The sequence below is a fragment of the Patiria miniata genome, unplaced genomic scaffold, assembly GCF_015706575.1.
Source record: "Patiria miniata isolate m_02_andy unplaced genomic scaffold, ASM1570657v1 HiC_scaffold_7, whole genome shotgun sequence".
In the NCBI taxonomy this organism is placed as follows: domain Eukaryota; kingdom Metazoa; phylum Echinodermata; class Asteroidea; order Valvatida; family Asterinidae; genus Patiria; species Patiria miniata.
This window is the reverse complement of record NW_024037074.1, coordinates 8,136,772-8,159,049: the sequence shown is the minus strand read 5'-3', so window position 1 is coordinate 8,159,049 and position 22,278 is coordinate 8,136,772. Positions and strand designations below refer to the sequence as shown.

At 42.2% G+C, this 22,278-nt stretch overlaps 2 protein-coding genes across 3 annotated transcripts; both read right to left on the bottom strand.

Annotated features, from left to right (window-relative positions):
* Nucleotides 1-233: 233 nt before the first annotated feature.
* LOC119745505 (cationic amino acid transporter 4-like) lies at nt 234-11,050 on the bottom strand. Of its 2 annotated transcripts, none has more exons than XM_038221882.1 (4): nt 10,720-11,050; nt 1,503-3,229; nt 1,149-1,257; nt 234-723 (listed from the first exon to the last, which is right to left on the bottom strand). In XM_038221882.1, exons 2-4 carry the CDS (start codon nt 3,123-3,125, stop codon nt 509-511), a joined length of 1,947 nt encoding a protein of 648 aa, XP_038077810.1. In that variant the 5' UTR covers nt 3,126-3,229; nt 10,720-11,050; the 3' UTR covers nt 234-508. The 2 variants fall into 2 exon arrangements, with proteins under 2 accessions (XP_038077810.1, XP_038077811.1); XM_038221883.1 differs by lacking the exon at nt 10,720-11,050 and adding an exon at nt 5,483-6,141.
* A 3,434-nt stretch (nt 11,051-14,484) lies between these two features.
* Nucleotides 14,485-18,403, bottom strand: LOC119746052 (toll-like receptor Tollo). The gene has a single exon (XM_038222818.1). The coding sequence runs from the start codon at nt 18,040-18,042 to the stop codon at nt 14,971-14,973; it is 3,072 nt and encodes a 1,023-aa protein (XP_038078746.1). The 5' UTR covers nt 18,043-18,403; the 3' UTR covers nt 14,485-14,970.
* Between the last annotated feature and the right edge of the window lie 3,875 nt (nt 18,404-22,278).

The window sequence follows — 22,278 nt, the reverse complement described above, 5'->3', positions numbered from 1 at the left end:
ATATATTGGGGAATTGTAAGGTCAGGGAACCAGTCTAGCTGGCTCGACCCGTTCATAGGTGTGTAATCGATTGCAAACAAGTGCGATGGTCAACTGGGGCCAGTATTTGAAAAAAAGCCAGTTTTTTTCCAACGCTGATCGGCCGATCAGCGTTGGAAATTGATACAAAAATACCGCTTTTCTTGAAAATGACAGTATACCAGGTGCCATGATTTTACAGGATGCTTTACACTGTCATTCACTAACAGTCCAGCAAGGTATTTCAAAATGATTTGGTAGTTTTATTTTTTGATGTTTGCAAATGTTGTATTTTCCCTTTAATGTGGAGGCTTTTCTTCTTCGACATTGACGTCAGATCTCAGCACGTCGACAAAATTACTGTACTGAGTCCCGTCGCAAAGAGCGCATGCGCGTCTCGCAGGAGACTCGTACGTAAACTCGGCACAGGATGCGCGCAACAAGCCACACTGTTAATAATGTTAAGATATGTAGTGTTATTCCTTATCTGTTACAGTTCGGTCTTGCTTGGAGGACTCTCTTTCTCCATGTCAGTTTCTTCTTCCGATGACTTGGGCTGCTGCAGGGCAATTGTCCCGTATAGAGCCAGTGGCGATGGTACGCCGGAGTCTGAGATGATCTTGTACTTCTGTTTGTCTGTGGACGCCACCCGCTGTCGTCCCTCGACGCTATGGCAGTAACCATACAACCCGTATACCAATAAACCTGTTAACAAAATAAGAACCAAGTCTGTTGAGTATAATGCATACAAAAAATGGGTTCATGGTATAAGTGTTTGGCCTACAGTAACAACGGTTAACCTTCTTACTGTATAAAGGTCACAAAATGGTCAAAGTTTCCTTCCACTTCCCCTGGCATACTTTTAACAAACCAATGGGTCTCTTGACAAATGTTTGGCCCAAGTAACAGCATGGCTCAGAATGCATGTTTCCAATTTGCCTTGAAGCTAAAGATACCGGTACAGTAAAAGCTGACCTTATTATGAACGCTGTTACTCAATCAAAATGCATCCTCAACAGAGCAGACTACATGCACGTCTATAGAATCCACTTTCACCAAAACTATCTACAAAGGGAGCGCGCGTCTAGCGCCTGCGCAGCTGGAGCACTCGGGGGTAACACGTGACTCACCTATTCCAACCCAGATCGCAAATCGTAGCCACGTGACCGGCTTGAGCATAACCATGAGGACGATGTCACAGAATATGCTGACCATGGGGACATACGGCACTAGAGGAACCTGCAGCGATGACAAATCGAATAATATAATAAAAGAAATTCAAATAAAATTGGACGAAAATGCCTCTTTTTGCTTTTGTGTTGGTCTCCAGGTCTAAACTTTCTAAATCAGCTTAAACTGTTGCCACTAAAAGGTAAAATAGACGCCCTGTTTACCATAACGCTTGCTGCAAGAATTCAAATGACGTCATCGTTTGTATGAATGACTACTCAAAGCGTCCTTTCAGATGAACATCAAGTACTTACATTATATCCACGGCCATTCGTCGTCTGATTGTGCATCGGTATCGGAATAAAGGTCACGATCGTCAAGACAATAGAAGAAGTCATCAGGAGAATGGCCCACCAATCACCCATCTCGATGCGGTCCCATGCTGCTACCCCAACCACCACCACTAGCGTCTGGAAGATGACAGTCAAAAACAAACAGATGCAGACGACCTGGCCTGGCTCGCGATCAGCAAGAAATGTCAGGAATCTGAACTGACGTTTAAGACTTCCTTCCCTCTCCAGTGTATCTATGAGTTCCTCATCGGTAGCGCCTTCTTGAGGAGCGGCCAAACTCTCATCCTCCTCATCACTGTCGCTTGAGTGTGGACTTGCCACTTCGGCTGGGCTATGACTTTTGCCTTTGAGAGCATTGGAAGGCCTGTACCTCAACACAATGACAGCCCCAGCCACAATGGCGTAAGCCATGAGTACCCCTATGGACATAAACTCTACCAAAGCACTCAGGTCAAACAAAACAGCCATGATTGCAGATAGGAGACCAAATATCACTGCTGCTATCACTGGAACCTGGGTCCGCTTGGACACTTTAGCCAGGAAGGTGAAGAGAAGACCATCATTAGCCATGGCATAGATGGAGCGAGGCAATGAGAACACGGTACCAAGGAGAGATGTGAACATGCCGCACAAAGCACCTATTCCCACCACGTACTTGGCCCACACTACACCATGATAGGCAAGGGCGTGAGAAAAGGCTGCGTTTTCATAGATCTCGTCATACGGCACCATCAGTGTCAGAGAGACCGAGACAGCGACGTAGGACAGGCCGGCGAATAGAATGGAAAGGCCGGTTGCGCGAGGTACTCCCTTCTCGTGGTCTATCGCCTCTTCGCTCGACAGAGCGATGACGTCAAAACCTGAGAAGGCAAAGAAACAGCTAGCGGCACCCGAGAAAGCCCCGGCGAAGCCAAACGGGAAAAAGTCGCTCCAATTCCTAACATCACCGAGGAACAACCCTGATACAAACACAAAGGTAACCACGACGAGATTGACAGACACCATGACATTTAGGCACCGTGCTGAGACATTTGCTCCAAAAATGACAATCAGTACCACAAACATCACCAAAATACCGGAGAATAGATCTGGATATGCTGCAAAGTACGGTATATCGTAGGTGTGACCTCCAAAGATGACGTTCTTCGTGAAGTTGCTGAGGCGATAACCAATCAACTCGTCGAAGTAGCCACTAAACGAGCGCGCAACCGCAGCTCCGCCCACAACGTACTCAAGGACTAAGTTCCAGCCAATCACGAAGCCCCAGAGCTCGCCAATTGTGACGTAGGTATACGTGTAGGCAGATCCCGTCACCGGTACCCGGGAGCCAAATTCGGAGTAACACATCGCCGCCATGATGGACACCAGTCCCGCGATGACGTAAGACAAGATGACAGCAGGACCAGCGGTTTCCTTGGCGACGACACCCGTGAGCACATACAACCCCGACCCCATCATGGTTCCCATGCCCAAGATAGTCAAATCCAAGGTTGTCAGACATCGTTTGAATTGAGATTCGGTATTACTGATGTCAAGTGTCTTGGTGCGACACAAAGTTTTGAACACGTTGCAACACAGCGCCATCTTTACTGGTGTCCGGGATTCAAAAGTCGACAGAAATAGCTTCCAGTTTCTCTTCAGACTAAGATGCAGCAAGGCGTCATAAAATACCTAGCATCATTCAAGACCTGTCCGAAAGAAGAAACAACCAGGGGAAAAAGAGATCAGAAATGAAATCAGCTTCGTAAAATCTGCTGTGCTTGCGTAAGTAACAGTGGATTCAGCCGCTGGATGTAGTCATGTGGTGCATGCATGTGTAATTTAATTAGATTCAATTTAGTATACACCAGGTCTCGCAGCAAACACAATTTATTTTTGCCATACACCTGCACCTCATATTCAATTAGCACCATGAGATTTTACAGACCTCGCCGTTGGAAGAACATCAGCGAAGCAACAAAAACCCAGCCGTCCGTTGGTCGATTCAAACGATTTTATAAACGGGCTCTTATCTCTCATTGTGGGACATAGTTTTTTATCTTCTTTACTTTTTTTAACAGTTTTTGTTTTGAATTAATTGTTTTATCTAAAAGTTATACTACTATATTAATGTATACTCTTTCTTTTGTGTCATTCATTTTGCTTTATATTAAGTGTTTACATAAGTGTATTATTCTTGTATCTTTATCACTGTTGCAGGTATGGAAGTAAATGTTCTGTTAAATTGAATATCACAATTTTATTTCCATACTTCTATTACAAAAATACAACTGCATATACAACATTAAGATACAGGAACGAAATACTTTACATGTGATGTAAAATCATGATAAAATAAACAAGGGCATATACAGTCGATTCTCGTTAATACGGGCTCAGATAGGACAATATTCACTGCAGGTCGTGTTTGTATGAGGATGCGGTTTGGTATGTTACACCTGCTAGCTCACAGCAATCATCTCCTATGAAGGTTTTGATTACTAAAACATTCTCTAGACACATAACCTCTACGCACAAAATTGAGCACCAAATTAAAATTTAAAAACCCATACTTTTACAGAATCCGTGACCGTCCGAATGATATTTTTGATAATGACCCTATAGTTCTCCGACAACTGGATGATGAGAGACATGTTCTTAAATAAAAAGCACGATAGTGGACTTGTTGGATCCGAAGGATAAGGACATATTTTTATATATACCAAATGACACACTCACCCAGTCGGTTTGTCAGTAAGTTACTCAGTCACTCGGTGTACTCAGTGACACGTACACTATGTCAGTCGGTTTGTCAGTCAGTTAGTTCATTACTCAGTCAGTCACTCAGTATACTCAAACACACTCAGTCTGTCATTCCGTCAGTCATTTAGTTCATTACTCAGTCAGTCACTTAGTATACTCATGCAGTGAGTGACACGGGGAGTCAGTCGGTCCGTCAGTCAGTTAGTTCATTACTCAGTCAGTCACTCAGTACACTCATTGAGTGACACACTCAGTCTGTCGGTCCGTCAGTCAGTTAGTTCATTACTCAGTCAGTCACTCAGTATACTCATACACACTCAGTCTGTCGGTTTGTCAGTCAGTATAAGTTACTCAGTCAGTTACCCAGTATATTTAGTGACATAAGTCAGTCAGTCGGTCTGTAAGTCGGTAAGTTACTCATGCAGTCAGACATTCAGTAAACTCAGTGGCACACTCAATCAATCACTCAGACAGACAGACAGTTACTCAGCCAGTCCTCGATCAGTACAATCAGGTTCTGTAAGTCGGGGAGTCAGTACTTTACTCAGTCAGTCACTCACTATACCCAGTGACACGTCATCAGTCGGTCTGTCAGTCAGTCAAACAAACAAACAGACAAACAGACAGACAGTTACTCAGCCAGTCCTCGATCAGTACAATCAGGGTCTGTAAGTCAGTCAGTCAGTACTTTACTCAGTCAGTCACTCAGTATATACCCAGTGACACGTCATCAATCGGTCTGTCAGTCAGTCAAACAGACAGACAGACAGTTACTCAGCCAGTCCTCGATCAGTTCAATCAGGGTCTGTAAGTCGGGGAGTCAGTACTTTACTCAGTCAGTCACTCACTATACCCAGTGACACGTCATCAGTCGGTCTGTCGAGAGTCAGACAGACAGACAGACCGACAGCCCGACAGACCGACAGTTACTCAGCCAGTCCCTCAATCAGTGACACACTCAGTCAGTCAATCGGGGAGTCAGTCAATCAGTACTTTACTCAGTCAGTTACTCAGTTTACCCATCAGTGACACAATCAATCGGTCTGTCAGTCAGTCAGTTCATCAGTTATAATAGTCACTCGGTACAATCGGCGACACACTCATTTTTTAATCGGGCTTCAGTCAGTCAGCCAGTATAAGCTACATCAAAATGAATATTGATTTGATAAAAAAACAAAAATATTAATATTAATACTTACAATTGACAAATGTGCACCTGATTCGGTGTGGGCAGAGCAGAGAATGGACAGAACACACGTACGTTTGGTGATTGAACGGACACTTTTAATTTTAGTCTCCTTCAATTTGTGGCAGTGTGGTATCCTTGCATGTACATGAACCGTACCACTTCCACATCTCACATGTTCCATATGGTATTCAACTTAATTGAACAGTCACGGATCAGTATGGGCCCTTAGTATGATCAACGTACCCAAACCTCATTAACATATAGGCGAAATTAGTACCCGCAAAACTGCAGGAGTTTGGAAAACAAATTAAAAACGAGTGGTCATATCATCATTTCATTTAGAGTTTGTTGTATATTACCTCGGTTTGTGATACAAAAAAACCTTCATTGTATGCCTAATATAATTCGTTTTTCGAATTATGGTGGTTACTGGAACGTTACGTGGTGGCATTCGTGGAATTTTTGAATGCAGAAACTAGTATACAAAGTGATGAATATTCGAGGTTAATACAGGCGCGGTTACCATGGATGTATTATATACTTCCTCAGCTGAAGGTTGTCAGTTATTGTTTGGCCAGACAATGCAAGGACGGGTCGCTCAACCTTTTATACGATGAAGCTTGTGGTGTACCATACATGACCCGCTGTCATGCAATACTGGGCAAGAGATCCCAACATCAGTTTTTTTTTCTCTCTAACAATATGTCAGGGTGGTTGCGGGTTACAACACAACACGTACAGCCTCAATGACAAACACCACGACTCGTTTATAACATTGTAATGCGAATCGGTTTGGCAGTTATAAGATGATGGAATTTTAATATAAGTTCCACAGTCACTGCAACGGTATACAAAGTAGTTAACACTGTTTACCCCCAAATCCAATATAAGGTTCAATGTAATTACAAAAAAATGCACTCAAGAGGGTTTGCAATAATGGGTTCTTTTTGCCCACGAATGTACAACATATTCCCTTCCCAACACCCCCCCCCCCCAAAAAAGTACATATCAACCAAAGGTAATTATATACAAAACTGAGTGAATGTTTGAGCATTTAAAACGCCCCAATACACTTGTCTCTAATACAGTCAATGCACAAGCTGATTTGAAGATTGTATATGCATGCTGACATGCTCTCATCCATGCAACTATAATACAAACACACTGGGATGTCGCTAGCTTTAATATTAAAGTGTTCCGATTCACTGCATGGACAACTTTCATTGGATTGACTGAAGCATTTTATTGACAAACCTGGTCCAAGCAAACGAACTCGCTAAAAACAAAAACTAGTATAAGAACATTAGAACATATGTTATGCATTTTGCGCAAGATAAATGCCATTATTATTATTATTATTATTATTATAACTATGTGCGCGACATGGCGTAGCTGCATTCGGCTCAGTGCGAACGTGTCTCGGACGCTGAATTCAGGCCCAATTCAAAACATGATACAGCAACTTTTGATTTGAAATCGAGATCTTAGAATGTTGTTTTTCTCGAAAAATACAGCTGAAGCTGAGCTGAAACTTCATCAGCTTAGTTGTTTATCACCCTTCTTTAGATTTTGAGAACGTTTGTTGCTTCGAACGAACAAAATGCACAAATTACAAATGATGGACTATACCTTTAATACCTTGGTCACAGCCTATGGCGATCGACCAATGGCGATCGACCAATGGCGATCGACCAATGGCGGATCCAGCAGGCGAGGAGAGACAACCCCTTCCCATCCCCACCCCATTGATATTTTGCAAATACATTTTATCTTTCTTTTTTTAAAAGAAATTAAAGCGCAAATCACCATTCCCAACCGCAACTATATCCCCTAACTCGGTTTTAGCCACTAGCTTGTCTGATCACAGCCATTCACGTCACGTCAGTCTGCAGAGCTATATAGCCACGTTACCGAACGTCTGATACCGTGACGCCTACTATGTCCTAGCATGTGTTGCACAATTTATGCTACCACGCGCGCCAGCTAATCGGAGTGGAGTTTAGAATCTGTGACGTCATATGATCGATCAGAAAATGTGGACTAATTAGCTGTTGATTGGACATTTGTTTTGTAATACGTGTACAACATCAGACACGATACAAGGCACCCGCTCCATGGTCAGAATCACGAGGTCAAGGCGCAGTCTTGTTTTGCATAGACCTACACTCAACCAAAAAAGAAAGGCACCCCCTAAGGCCCAAAAAAAAGTCTCCGGTTTCTGGTATGGAGCTTGCCCCAAAAGTGGTGCGGCGACGCGGCTTTTTTTTTTTTTTTTGCTTTTTGCTTCAAATGTCGGCTGATGACTGCAAATGGTGCCCGACTAAACTTAGTGCAAATATATGGGAGTCCAGAGAGGCCACATAAAGCTTATTCTCGATCATAACCCCATCTAAAAACACGTTAAAATTGTGCAGCAGCAGGATTCCAGTCAAACCAGTGAGTTTGGCGGTTTTGATAAATCATCTTGTATTGAAAAAAAAACTTTTTCATTTTGCCGACGCGCATGGCTACGACGACGCGCGCGCATACCAGAAAGCGGAGACTTTTTTTTGGCCTAATACTGATTTCACCCCCTTATACTATTTCTGTACTGATTAGTCGTTATTTGAGTAAGAGGTGCCCAGTAGTTTTTGAGTTACACAAAAAAAGTATAAGGGGTGACTTTCTTTTTTTGGTTGAGCGTATGATACCCTTTCTTTCTACCCTGGCTATACGCCTGTACCAAAACGTTATAGATACCCACTGATGATAACCATAACAACCCCATTCAAGCCTTGAATTTGTTTAATTCAGAAAGGAAAAGTAATTCATATTCGAATCGGCTTTGTAAAACTCGAGCAGCGGTTAACATAGAATGCATGCATATATACGTCTATGAAAGGATGCTTTGCATGGTTGACCCCTTACAAATCTGACGCAGTTATTTTGCAATGGGGCACGACCCTGCCGCATAAAAAAACGATTACTATTGCTTCCCGCCCCCTCAGTATTTTCGAGTCTTACCCAGAGCCAAATGTTGTTTTATACTGCTATTTTTCGAACCATACAAAGGTTATTGACCTTTGAATGGGACATCCAACAAACAAGTTGGATATAGAATGAATTAAACAAGGTTATTTCCGTTTAAATAAAACATGCAAATTTAAAATTCGGATAAAAAAAAATGAAATTGTTGAAGAGCAAATGTATAAGAGCGATTTAAAATGCAAAAAAAAATATAAAAAAATACAATATCAACTCACTCACAGGATGAGATAAATACAAAGCGGCCGAATTAGAAAACAATTGTTTTAAAAATATTAATATTCATGAGGCTTGAAAAGATACAGATATTGCAAACACAGTGTCACAACTGTAAAAATGCACGTAACCAGGCCTATTTGTCCAATTTCAACGAAAACATATCCAACCGATTTTTAGCATATAGTTTGATCAATTTAAGGGAAACAAACCCTGAAAGTTGCATGAAGATACGGTCTTCCAAACGGGAGAAATTGCTTTTTAAAGATTTCGCCCGCGAAAATCCACATGTCTGTGTGCATGTTGTTTCATTCAAAATAAAGTATTACGTAACCTTTAGAAAACGGCCATCGCAACCAAACGGCTGTTATAGGCATGTTAATCAAGCGTCCAACCAATTAAGGCAAGTCCGTTCAGTGCATTTTGTACTACTACTTAGACCTCAGAACAGTCGTTCATCCTTGTAATGCGCCTATCAATTGTCCCCCCCCCCCGGGCTGCCCCACCCAAGACGTGGGCATTGTCACTTTTGAAGTGACAAAATCCCCACCCCTCGGGCAACATTTAAGTGACAATCCCCGACCATGCCCTGACATACATACGTGGGCGCATTGCCTTTCCATGCAGTACGCCAATGTTAACAATGTAATTTGAGTGACCAAAATCCCCACCCTGGGGCATGAAAAACGTGACCAAATCATTTGATAGACGCATAAGTATAGGATCCGTACTTGATCTGGGGGGAAAAGTGAATATGCCTTGCTCTAAGCGTAATCGACGTAATTGACGTAAATGGCGTAATTGACAGGGTAGAAATGAACACTTTGACATCGTTACGTCAGTGGCTGTCAGTCATCGCCGAAAAAACCTTGAAAATCGTTTGAGGCATACTTTTAAAGTTGTGTAGTCCCACCACTACTGGAGTGGGGTCAGACTATTAAACTCTCCCGCGCATGGATTGACAAGAAAACCATAGAAACATAGAAAAAAGAGTGAAATAATTATATTCAGCTCAATAATGTCATAAAGTCAACACAGAACTTAGGACTGATGGAGAAACACAACCCTCCATTTTCTTTCAGAATTAAATAAACACACATGGCACAATGTACCCGGTTGGCTAGATTACCAGGCAGGATTTATGTTAATTTAGGAAAGAATACATGCATTTCATATCATCCATGGTGTTATTCACCTCAGCTGTACACAGCACAATTGAGTGTAAACACATAAAATGTTTCGACCTTTCTCTCTTATACTTTAATCAAATTATGCCAAGTACACTCAACCCAAAAGAAAGCCCCCCCCTTCCAATACTTTTTTGTGTAACTCTAAAACTGCTGAGCACCTCTCGCTCAAATCATGTACAGAAATTCGTTAGCAATCCAGCCATATACCCTTTATTTGGCCCAAAACACTGAGTGATAATGTGTGCGAATTTATGCAATTTATGACAAATGGACCCCAAAACAGTTGCACTTTTGTATACGTGCAAGTTGTGGTTCACACTCGCCTTGAACGTATACAAAAGTACAACTTTTCTTGGTACCATTGGTCATAAATTGCATTATTTTGTACACATTATCACTGTTTTGGGCCTAACAAGAAGTATGGCTGGATTGCTAAGGGATTTCTGTACTGATCAGTCGTAATTTGAGCAAGATGTGCCCAGTAGTTTTTGAGTAAAACAGAAAAGTATTAAGGGGGACTTTCTTTTTTTGGTTGAGTGTAGTTTTCTTACCTCCATAGTGCATCGATATACATGTATACATGTACATGTACATACAGTACATGTACATGTACACATCTAATGCATAAGGTTCTTCAACTGTCACGTCCCAGTGGCCCACTGTGTTAAGGTAGCACTAGCAATGACATTTTTGCACATTTCCTTTCCATATACACTGGATGATCGTGCCCCCTTCCTTATCAAACTATCTCAGTAACCATTAATTGAAATATGAGGAAAAGACAACTGCCTAGAAAACGTGCATCTACAGTACTTACAGTTTGGTAGAAAACAGACACGGAAAACCACTGCCATATGCCTTGCAGTTGTCAGTGTAAACTTGTCCATATGATCCACTATTCAACAATACCATGTATGTTGAACCCTAACCCCCTAAACGCTCCTTGGGGGGAATTATGTACCAAATACAACAGAATAACTATGTGTAGCTAGCTTTAGGTGAGAATAGGGTTTTAAAATGAGCGCATTCACAAATGAACGACGCAGCATATTGTAAGGCTTTTTTTCAAAGATTTCCGTGGAGCTATGGACGGTCGAGTCATGCATGAATAACTCTGTATGGCACGATATCACGAATCAACGAAGTGATTGTATCGTGCCGGACCAAACTCTTTGTATAGGCCTAAGTCAGAAGCCTGCCGGTAATGCTGAGCCTGCATACTGCCAAAGTTACCAGTGGCATCCCTACATGATTTTCTCGTGCAAATAGGACCCATTTTGGACCCTAATTTTATCAAATCTGCTCTTAGATAATAGCCCAAAAGCTAGGGAGATGATCCTCGGCTATATTCGCACGATTCCACCGATTTTTAAACTAGACGGTCTCGTTTTTTGCAAAAAATTGTGGGGCACTTTTTATGCAAATTAACGACGCGGACGCGTAGAAATTTTGAAACCCTAATCAAATTTATTGCGCCCGCTGTTGGTCTTATTGCGCCATTCTGATGTATCTTCTGTTTAGCCCACCCCCCCCCCCCCACAGCCACCCCCCCCCCACCACCACACCGAAAAATAATGGTAATTAAATACTGTTAAAAATGTGCTCGTTTATTCAGAAATTCATGAAGCATATTCAAACTGATTGGATGTTTCCAAAGTGTCTTTCCCATTTGCAAAAGTTCTTTTTAAAAGCCCATCAACCATTAGAGACACACTCTCGGAAAAAAATGGTTCGGATAACATTGTTAACTTATTTCTTATGATGGGACTGCGGTTTGGCCGAAGTCAATTGAGCGTGATCGGCTGACTGATAAGGTTTACGTACAAAACCCCAAGACAACGAGGTTTTTGTATAGAAAGCTGCTGGACCACATTTTGCGAGAGTGTGTCCGTAATGTGGAATATTTTATATTAGCTGCGGGAACAAAATAATGCAGGACACATCTGCGATGGCCGTTTAGCCAAATATCTTTCCCATGCTGTGACTTCGTGCCAAATGGCATGCTTTCATCATCAAACTGAACAATATTATCACCAATACGCTGTACTATCCGTTAGTTAGAGTTCTGGGAATGTTCCCGCCCCATCCCCCCCCCCACTTGTAAAGTGTGGGATGTCATATGTCCCCCCCCCCGCAACACACTTTGTACGTCCCAGAATACAAATTGTAGCCTTTATTTGATTATAGCTCAGAGTAGCTGATTCAGTTACATGTACTCCAAACCCGAAGACAATGTTAAATAATATTTGCTCAAGAAAATTTGATTAAAGTGGTCAGAAATTGTCTCTGATCGCAACACAGCAGCATCTAGAATCCATTTTTTTTTTGAGAACAGAAGCCGTGAACAGAATTGCGAGCCGGGCGCGGTTCTGGAGCCTTCATTTTTGGTGGGCCTAGCAGGGGTGGACCAGTCGAAAATCTATAGGGGGGGGGGGGGGGGGGGCTCGTACCATATTTTCAATGGGGAGCGCTGATAAAATCCTACAATCAGGCACACTATAATTATGCACACTATAACACCCCCTTCTCACGACTCTTTTTTTTTTGGAGGGGGGGGGGGGATAATTTACAGGTCAACTTCTAAAAATGGCTACTACCATTCATTTTTTTATGGAAATTGGTTGTTTTTTTGTGGGGAGGGGGGGGGCTTAACAAAATTGGGGGGCTTCGGCCCCAGCCCCCCCCCCCCCCCCCCCGTGGAACTGCGCCTGATTGCGAGCTCGTATTTCTGCGAAATTCGGATCAATTTGGGCCTTAAAATTGCTCTTTTTTGCAATGGATCGTAGCATCCTGTTTCAAAATGGCGCTGGGCTTCAGGACTACTTTTAGGGGTGATCGTCTTTGAATGGAAGTTTCTATCAATAGCCATTGGTTAACCTCAAAACAAATTGAACAGATAATAAAGATGTCGCATGAAGTTTTAACTCCAGGCGAAATTCGGTGCCAGCACCTGAAAGTTCACAATCCTCGCGTAGGCATGCACAATTCTACCAGTGAATCCGTATTTCATAAATTCACACTTCACCGGTACAACTGCGTTATGAGACGCGCGCGTCAATCACCAAATAAGGAGTTGTTTAGCAGAGGGCCGTTAACCAATGTATAGCCAGAAGGGTACAATGTATTTTGTTTATCAAAATCGTTGAAATGTTAAACTTTTGACTTGTTTTGACTTAGGACCGAAAAGAGTTATTTTTTTATTGAAAAGGTATTTATATATGAATTGGAATACAAATGTGTTTGGTCGGTATTAGACACTATGAATGTGACCGGTTGGAGTCTGGAGTGCTGATAATTACCCTCGCTTTCGGCTCGAGGTTTATCAGCGTCCAGACTCCAACTGGTCTACATGAAATGTTGAAAAGCTCAGAAGCACACATTTATACCCTTATTATTAATATTTATTAAGCGCCAAAAAATGTTATGTACAAAATAATAATGCAAATTTCGATTAACAATAAAAAAAACTTGGAAAGGATTAATCCTTTTCTTCCTCCATTGTCTTCTGTTACAAATAATCCATCTGGTCTTCCTTGTTTGTGTTTACCCATCTTCCCCCATCTTTCATCCCTTTCCACCTCCATACTGTCCCCCCCCCACATCATCCCTTCACTCTCACACTCTTTTGTCCGTTCCCACTCCCTGTGACCTTTGATCCTTCCCCTTTCTGGTCCCTCCCCTGTTTACACAAGACCCCTTGTGGCTTGCCATCTCCCTTTGTTTCTTTGTTCTCTCATCCACCTCTCCTGCATCTTTCCACACCTTTCACACCTAATCCTCCTTTTGTGTTTCTTCTTTCAGCCCTGCATGTTTGTGTGCACCCCCATGTTAATGTATGTACCTCTATCGTTTCTGTTTTAGCCTCAGAAGAAGAACTTGCTAAGTTCGCAACGTCAGGCCACATTAATTTTAAGATTAATAAAAAAAACTGGATACATAAAAAAATACATCGCAAACCGGATACAGTAAAAAAAAAAAAAACATTAAAAATTGCTTATATTCGGTACAACACATACCAAGAAATATATCAATGATAATGTTAGACCTCCGCGTGGAGTATTCAGGAGGATAACTACCAAGTACCAAGTAAGTATAACATATATATGAGTATTTGCCCCAAAATTTCTTGGATATAAGTTCATGGTCCTGTACAAATTAAGTCGGGCAAGGGACTCGCAATTAACTTTACAAACTACAGTAACATGTATAAGTGTAAACTATGTATATAGGCCCTAAGAGTGGCCGGGATTCAAGTCTTAGCTTCATCTTTTAAGTTTTTGGAATATCCCCTGAGGGCCTTGCACAACAAGGATCTATGATATGGAGCAGATTCGGCGATTAATTATGCAAAACAAGACTGCGTCTTGACCTCGAGATTCTGACCATTCAGTGGGCGCCTAATTCTATATCGGGCCTTCGGTAAGTCGTTTTTGTATTACAAAAACATGGCATCCAAATTTATCAATCAACAGCTTAGGGGTCTACCCGATGTTCCCCAATACCTATGTTCCCCAATACCGATGTTCCCCAAAATCCTTAGGATTAGGGAATAGGGTTAGGCTTAGGGTTAGAGCAAGATTTCGGGGAACATCGGTATTGGGGAACATAGGTCTGTCATCTTTAAGCAAAACCACCCCAGCTTAGCCCGCTTTTCTGATCGAATCGACGTTACAGTTTTGTAAAATCAACTCTGATTGGCTGGCAAGCGGGGTCGCATAAATTTGCATGCTTAGATAATTATATACAGACGTTGGACTGGAGATAGAGAGGGCTCCGCGGACAACGGGTGATACTCACAGACTACTCCAACTTCGGCTGTGAAGACTAAATTCAGCTACAAAATCATCATTTTAAAAAGGCCCCTGAGTAAGCCTTCTAGTCAATGTAACTACGCTACATCAAATTGTCTGATGTGAGTTCGGGTTAGATAAAGATTAATTTATTTTGAAACCAAACGCCGATGGTACATGTACCATCAGCGTTTGGTTTCAAAATCAATTAATCTTTATGATTGTGTTCAAAGATAGCCAGAGCCAGACGAAGCCAAGATGTGGGAAACGTCACAACTTTATGTTATCACGTGGCCTGCATGACAAGGGTCAAGCCTCACTTCCTGATTATCTAAAAGTAAATCAGTGTTCTTTTCCTTGGCTTTCTTGGGAAGAGCGAAAAAGAGTTTATCCCAAAATAGCGGATCTGTCATCTTTAAGCACCGACTTGCTGACATGTACAGCTTTAAGTCTTCCTCCAGCAAATCTCGCGAGAAATCTTCCACGATGACGACGATGATGCGGTTCATCTTATCCCGGAGGGTCTGCGCATGCGCGGCTTGGAACTCCAATGAGCACCACTCGCTTTCAAAAAAGCTGGGGCTGAGGATCAGTATTGTTCGTTTGCTCGCGTTGATAGACTCCACTATGGTGGTGGAGAGGGAATCTCCCACAGGGAAGTCGCGGTGTCGTAGACAGGCGATGTATGGGGGCGCCCTTTCTTCTAACCGTGGACCGATTTCGTGGATTGCCTGTTTGATGTTGTCGTCGCTGTATGCGAGGTAGGCGTCGTAGATGAAATCACTCTCGTTCTCATCTTCAGTGCCATGAACCCAAAGCAATCCCAAACGAGTGTACAGCATAACCCTGATAGAGAAACGGTACCGCACAGCAACCAGGGATGCCACAAAGACAATAAACACAACGGAAGAGGTCACAGATAGCAAAACAACGTTATTATGAACGACAATCTTTGTGATGACGTCACTGCCGTTCGTACAACCAAAGTCTTCGTCGGCAACCCGAACAACTGGTATCCAGACGTCCGTTTCGTTGGTAGCACACAGCACGGCTTGTAGTTGCTCAACGATACGGAAGTTCTCCTGCATCCAATACTTCAGCCAGAGCAAAGAGCAATTGCAAACCAGTGGGTTGCCATAGAGACGCACTGATTGCAAATCATCCGTGAGGTTAAACAATCCATCCGGGAGAGTTGCTAATTCATTGTCACTCAAGTCAATGCTTTGCAGGTCTTGGCTTGAAGCGAAAACATCGACTCCTACATGACGCAGTCTGTTACTATGGAAATCAACTGTCACCAATGACGACAATGACGTCATCTCACTGCTGCTGACTCTATTCAAATTATTATCACCAAATGACAGCCTTTGGAGATTCGCTAAATCTGATAAAGTTCCCGGTCTGATAGAGGTAAGATTGTTCCCATTCAAATTCAGCGTCTGTAAGTGAGAGAGACCAGCGAAGCTTTGTGCGGGCACCGACGAGATACCGGTGCCTAAGCAACCAAGGCATTCGAATGTAGCTATGGTAACAGGAAGTTGTCCGAAGTCAGCTAGGGCAGCGTTTTCTTGGCAAATTATGATCGGCGCCTTGTCTATTGTTCGGTTAAAACACTGGCAGCCTTGAAGAATGCACGAGTCGAGTGGACACCAAAACTCGTCCTTCTCAAGTTGCATGAACCGTCTTCCTTTGACAAAAGAGGGCGCTTCGCACACGAATTCTTCAATGTCGACCAGCACAACGGGGTAGAAATTCTCACTACTCAATCTCACAACAAGGGACCAGTAGCAACCACATGAGAACGGGTTCCCGCCGAGCAGCGTAGATATTTGCTTCTCTCGTTGTATTTCCACGATGAACATGTCCACGAATGCCTCGGGCACCAGACTGAAATTGTTGAATCGAAAATCAACTGCGAGAAGTGTTGGTGTCTGTGCTATCGCGGCCCACTCTAAATGGGACAAGGAATTGTTTCGAAAATTGACCTCCTGTAGTAAAGGCAAACCTGTCACGGCTCCCGAACGGAGCATGCGCAGACTGTTAAATGAGAAATCAGCGCTGACGAGGTTGCTCATCTTCGTCTGCAGGAGGAATGGTGTGACGTCACGAAGGGAATTATGGGAGATGTTGAATAACGTCAGCTGACCCAAAGGTGATGACCCGATGAGCCGAGACTCAAAATAGAGGAGCGAGTTCCACTCCAGGCGAAGCTCCTTCAGTGACGTCAGACCCTCGAAGATTCCATCTGGCAAGCTGCCAAGACTGTTGTGACTGAGGTTCAAAAACTGCAGTTGCGCCATCCCGCGGAATGCGCATGCGTCGAGGGAACGCAGGCGATTCCTTTGCAAGTCCAGCACTCGGAGAGACGTTAATGGTGCGAGGGCGCCATCTTCGATCAAACTGATGTTATTGTCATGGAGAGAGAGCTTTTCCAAATTGTGGCATCCTTCGAAAGTTGCGTTTTGCAAGACGGAAATTCCATTGTTGTTCAGATACACTTTCTCAAGTTTACCTAAACCCCAAAACGCCTTGGGTGCAACCGCCTGCATACCGTTATAACTCAGAGATAGTCCCGTGATGTTTTTGTTGCGTTCAGTCCCAAACGCGAATTCAGGCAAGGCGGTCAGTTCATTAGTTTGCAAGTGGACAGTAACACTCTTGTCCCCGTCATCATTTGTAATTTTTCCAAAAGCTGGGAGATTGTCAGGTGTCAAGGAAGCGCGGAAGATGTCGACCATCTCCATGGAAGAGGTTTCGGAGAAGGTGTCCGGATCGATGTTCCCCACGAAGCAGAGAGACAGCTGTAGATGCTGAAGACTTTGAGCGTGCTTGGCCAGAGCTGTAGCCGTCAGGTTATGTCTGCTGCGGTCGAAGGCACACGTCAGGAGTATCAGCTCGGCAGGTGGAATGGACTCCATCAAGGCATCGAAATTCACCCCTGCAGCGTCACACTGGACTTTCTTGTAGATGTGTGAGTTACCGCTATCGGAGTAACACAAGCAGGTGTAGCCAGGCACACAAGACCGTGAGCGCCCCGTGATTACACCCGCTGAGCCACGGTGCTCCGATATCGTTTCTCGGTCCTTGATGGGATTGAGAGGGAGAACTCCGTGGCATGTCGACACCATCATCATCACTAAATGTACATGCTGTAGTAACAACCAACAAGAAAAGGCTGCCAAATTTGACGACATTTTCAGCAGAATCTTTGACAGTTCAACTGAACATGCAGACACCGCAGTAGCTTTGACTGAAATGAGGAAGCGATAAAATTTGGCTTTTGTCCCACAATGAAACAAGAGTAAACTTCCGTTTGTTTCTAACCACGAGATTATGTCCTTCGACTTCATAATACATGTGGCTTGCGTGGAGTAGACTTGCCAACTAATGCTCCAGGCGTTTCATGGAATTAGTCTCAACTGTATCACTTTCCCTTCAATTCATAATGAACGGATCGCTGTCTGGCTGTCTATAAACAATCACTCTAATTGTTTGCACACAAAAACGATGTTAAGCAATCGAGTCTGTGTTTAAATAGTGATGTTGATAACGGCGGACATATTACGCGTGACAGACTTGTACAACTTTAAATTCTTGTCATTCATACTGAATAACCTTTGACACACTGCGGATCAAGTTCCAGGTAGTAAACAGAATCAGGGTGCACTGAACCAATTCAAGCCCCATTGAAAACAGTGTAAAATCAACAAAGTTCAGGGCCAAATAACATGCAAGCCGACTTCACTGGGGTTTCTCAAACAAAAATTAAATTATTGTCTTGTACTTCATCTTTTAAAGGGAAAATACAACATTTGCAAACATCAAAAAATAAAACTACCAAATCATTTTTAAATACCTTGTGGACTGTTAGTGAATGACAGTGTAAAGCATCCTGTAAAATCATGGCACCTGGTATACTGTCATTTTCAAGAAAAGTGGTATTTTTGTATCAATTTCCAACGCTGATCGGCCGATCAGCGTTGGAAAAAACTGGCTTTTTTTCAAATACTGGCCCCAATTGACCATCGCACTTGTTTGCAATCGATTACACACCTATGAACGGGTACAAGCTAGCTAAACTGGTTCCCGGACCTTACAATTCCCCAATGTACGTAAATTGCTCTGTTTCTTCTTAAATGGAGTCAGGGAACCAGACTACAGGAAAATGGTTGTTTTTCTTGGTTTTTATAGCATTTTTGAACCAAAAACCTCAAAAAAGTCAGTGTAACTATATTTGCTATATATTTCCAACCCCCCAATTCCATCCATTTCTGAAAATTACAGCAAAAGCAAATGATGTATATATATTCCCTTTAATTTCTTTTCAATTTTGGGTAGACTAGCCGATTACAGTTTTAAATATTCACACCAAAACAAAATCACCTCCCGAAAAGTGATAGTTCCCAAGCCTGCTTGTAGCCGTTTTACAAGTGGCATTCTTCCATTCTTCAGGCAAATAGGACCCATTTTTCAACCGTAATTTTATCAAGCCTGCCCTCAGATGGAAGCCCAAAAACCAGGGAGTTGATCCTTGGCTACATTTACACAATTCCACCGTTTTTAAAGCCAAACGGTCTCCGTTTTCAAATGAAGGGGGGGGGGGTTCACTTTTTATGCTAATCAGCTCGTGTAGAAATTCTCACTTGAATTAGTTCACTGCACCCATCAGGCCACGTCCGAAATAAAAGCTTTGTTGTGAGTGATTTTTTTGACCACCCCTGTATATTGGGACGTGGTCTCCTTTTCGTGAATTTTGGCAAGTCCATTGCTTTCGGTGGTTGGATCGAACCCAAATCTTTAGCCCGACATATTGGCCCGTAACTGATATTTCCGTGTTTACGACACTTTACTTCCAGAGCCGGATGTTAATTGGTCATCACATGTATTTATTTTTTTTAGACATAGTTGCCTACCTCGAATTATATGCTTGCACTTTGTTCACTTTAGTCGGTTTTGGTTTCGGATGGGTTGTCGAATTACAGGAATTAAAGCCCTAGCTAGAATAAACAGTCAACAGATATCGAACTGTTATACATAGATCAGATCCCTATTTGCCAAGAAGTTTCTGTCTGCTTCTGCTGGTGCGCATTATGATTTCGAGTACGTTATGAATTTGTACTGACATCATTATCATTTATAGACAAATGCAAACAAGAAGGACGTCATGCAAACTGTTGTTATTGATATAAGCCTATGTGGCAGTGTCAAGTCTTACTTGTGTATATTTATAGTGAATTAAATAGGAGTAGCTCCCCTTAGAAAAGAAAATCATTTTAGTTGAAGTTTAGATGTCCCCCCCCCCCTTTTCCTGGTAGTGTGACCCCCTGTTTGTTTATTTTAGCCCACAAGTCCCCCCATATAATAGCTGCCGCATTGTCATGCCAGAGGGATTATTACCCAGCAGACCAGCAGTGAGACATTACTTTACATCATATACATGTAGTCATATATTTCCTCCTGGAGAGTGTCTTCCTAGCTGGTTCTTTTGTCTGCTAGTCCAGTCATTGGTGAGTTTTCATTACTTTTCTATTATTGTATAGTTCCAGTTTTATATTTGCCTTTATGATACTCATATTATCCAGTTCAGTATCATTTTAGCTCCTTTTAAGATAGAGTTTTTTTCCTATACATGAAATCGTTTGTGTCTCCGCTCTTTTCTTAGAAGTCGTTTTAACTAGCCATTTTGTTTAGAAACTTTGAAACTTTTGATTACTGTTATAAGTTTTTATTCCAACTTGATTATTCCTTTGGCTCATTTCTAAACATTTTAAGGTGTCCATTCTTTGAAAATATTGAAGTTGTGTTATTCTAATAAGTTTTGTAATATAAGTTTGTCCAAGTTTTAGTTGCTTGAGTCTAGGATTACCTGCATTTAAGTTTCATGTGTATAATATCCTCAGAGTTTAAGTTCCTTTTTTCTGCATTTTGAGTGGATTTTCATATTTTTCTAGATTTTTTTAGTTGTTCTTTTTGACTACATGTACATAGACCTGTATTCATTTAGCCTAGACCATGCCTTAATCCTTTGTTCCCTCCTTCCTAGAAGTAATAGTTTATTGAGACAGTCCAGAGGATTTGCATACATAATGACCCATAGGACTGTGCAGGATCTTGCAGTCCATAGTGCGTTAATCCCTTGTGCACACAGTGGTAAACTTGCATTTGGACCTTATGTTGCTTAGAGGATACTTTAGTACATGTACATGGACTGTAGTTTCATAGGAGTTTTGTTTTATAAGAACTGTTTTTAAATTGCCATTTGTTTGTATTTTCTTGTTACAGGCTTTTAGTTCATTCCTGTGCTTTTAGAGTCATTTCCTTTAGTGCTGTGTGGGTTTCTCCTTTTTTTTCTTCTTTGGGTTTTATTATTTTAACTTAGTTTTTTTGTAATCATCCCTAAATTTTATCAAATTGTTAATTTTTTTATCCCTGGCAAATTCTTTTGAGTGTTTTATTCGTTGTTGATCCTGATTGAGATTTTTTGCCTTGAAGTATTTCTGGAAACTAGGTTTTTTTGCGCTTAAGGATAGAAATTGTTTTTTTGTTTGTTGGGAGGTTTTTTGATACTAAATTAAATTTGTGAGAAGTCTATTTTTGTTTCCTTGTTTCCTTTTCTTCTTTTTTTTGTCCCAGCTTAAAAAGCTAAATCGCGACATAATCATTGGAACCAGGTTTTTTTCTCTAGTGATCTATTTTTCTACGTTACACCTATGTAATATCTAATGCATCCGTTATAAGCCTTGCTCTATGGTTTCAACGCCCACACATGTGTACATACTGACTCTATGTTCATAGTGCAGTGACACTCGGGAGATGATATTACATGTACATTGTCAGAATCCAGGAATTGTTTTTGCAGGGGGGGGGGGGGGGGAGAGTACATCAGCATAGACCAAAAGAAGTCTCCGCGTTTCTGGCATGGAGCTTTGCCCAAAAAGTAGTGCGGCGACACATTTTTTCCCCCTTCTTTTTTTCTTCAAATGTCAGCTGATGTTGCAGATAACGTTTGATCCCTTTAAAACTCTCAAAAATATTCCTTCATGCAGGGTGGAGCTTGAGGTGACCTCAGTAAGGCCATAAGGCTTGCGAATTATGCACTCACTTAAGATCTCGACCGTGAACACGAACACTCTACTGTTACAGATTGTGTACATCACCCCCCCCCCTCACCCCAGCCTGTCCGGCCGAATGTTGTAAAAAGGCGGACATATTGTCAGATTTTTTTTTTTGGGGGGGGACTGGTTTTACATAAGTTTCATATACATGTACATTGTATTTCTAGGGAAACTAACATTTTGAGTCAGTGCTGGGGGGACCCCCCTCCCTTCTGGATCCCGATTCTTGACAAGTTGGAAAAGGCCTCGTGGCTTCGCCACTCGCGTGTGTGGTCTCCCGCTCCAGTCGCTTCGCCCTTTTGTCAAGTTAAGCCACGATGGCCTTGGCAGTGATGTACAAAATGTACATGTGTAGTTGTTGGGAGGGGGTGCGTCGGAGCTTTGCTGAATTGTGGAACATCAAAATAAAAGTGGAGAAGATCGCCTTTGGAGATGTCGCACACTGTAATTCAGTCATTCTTTCAATGCTAA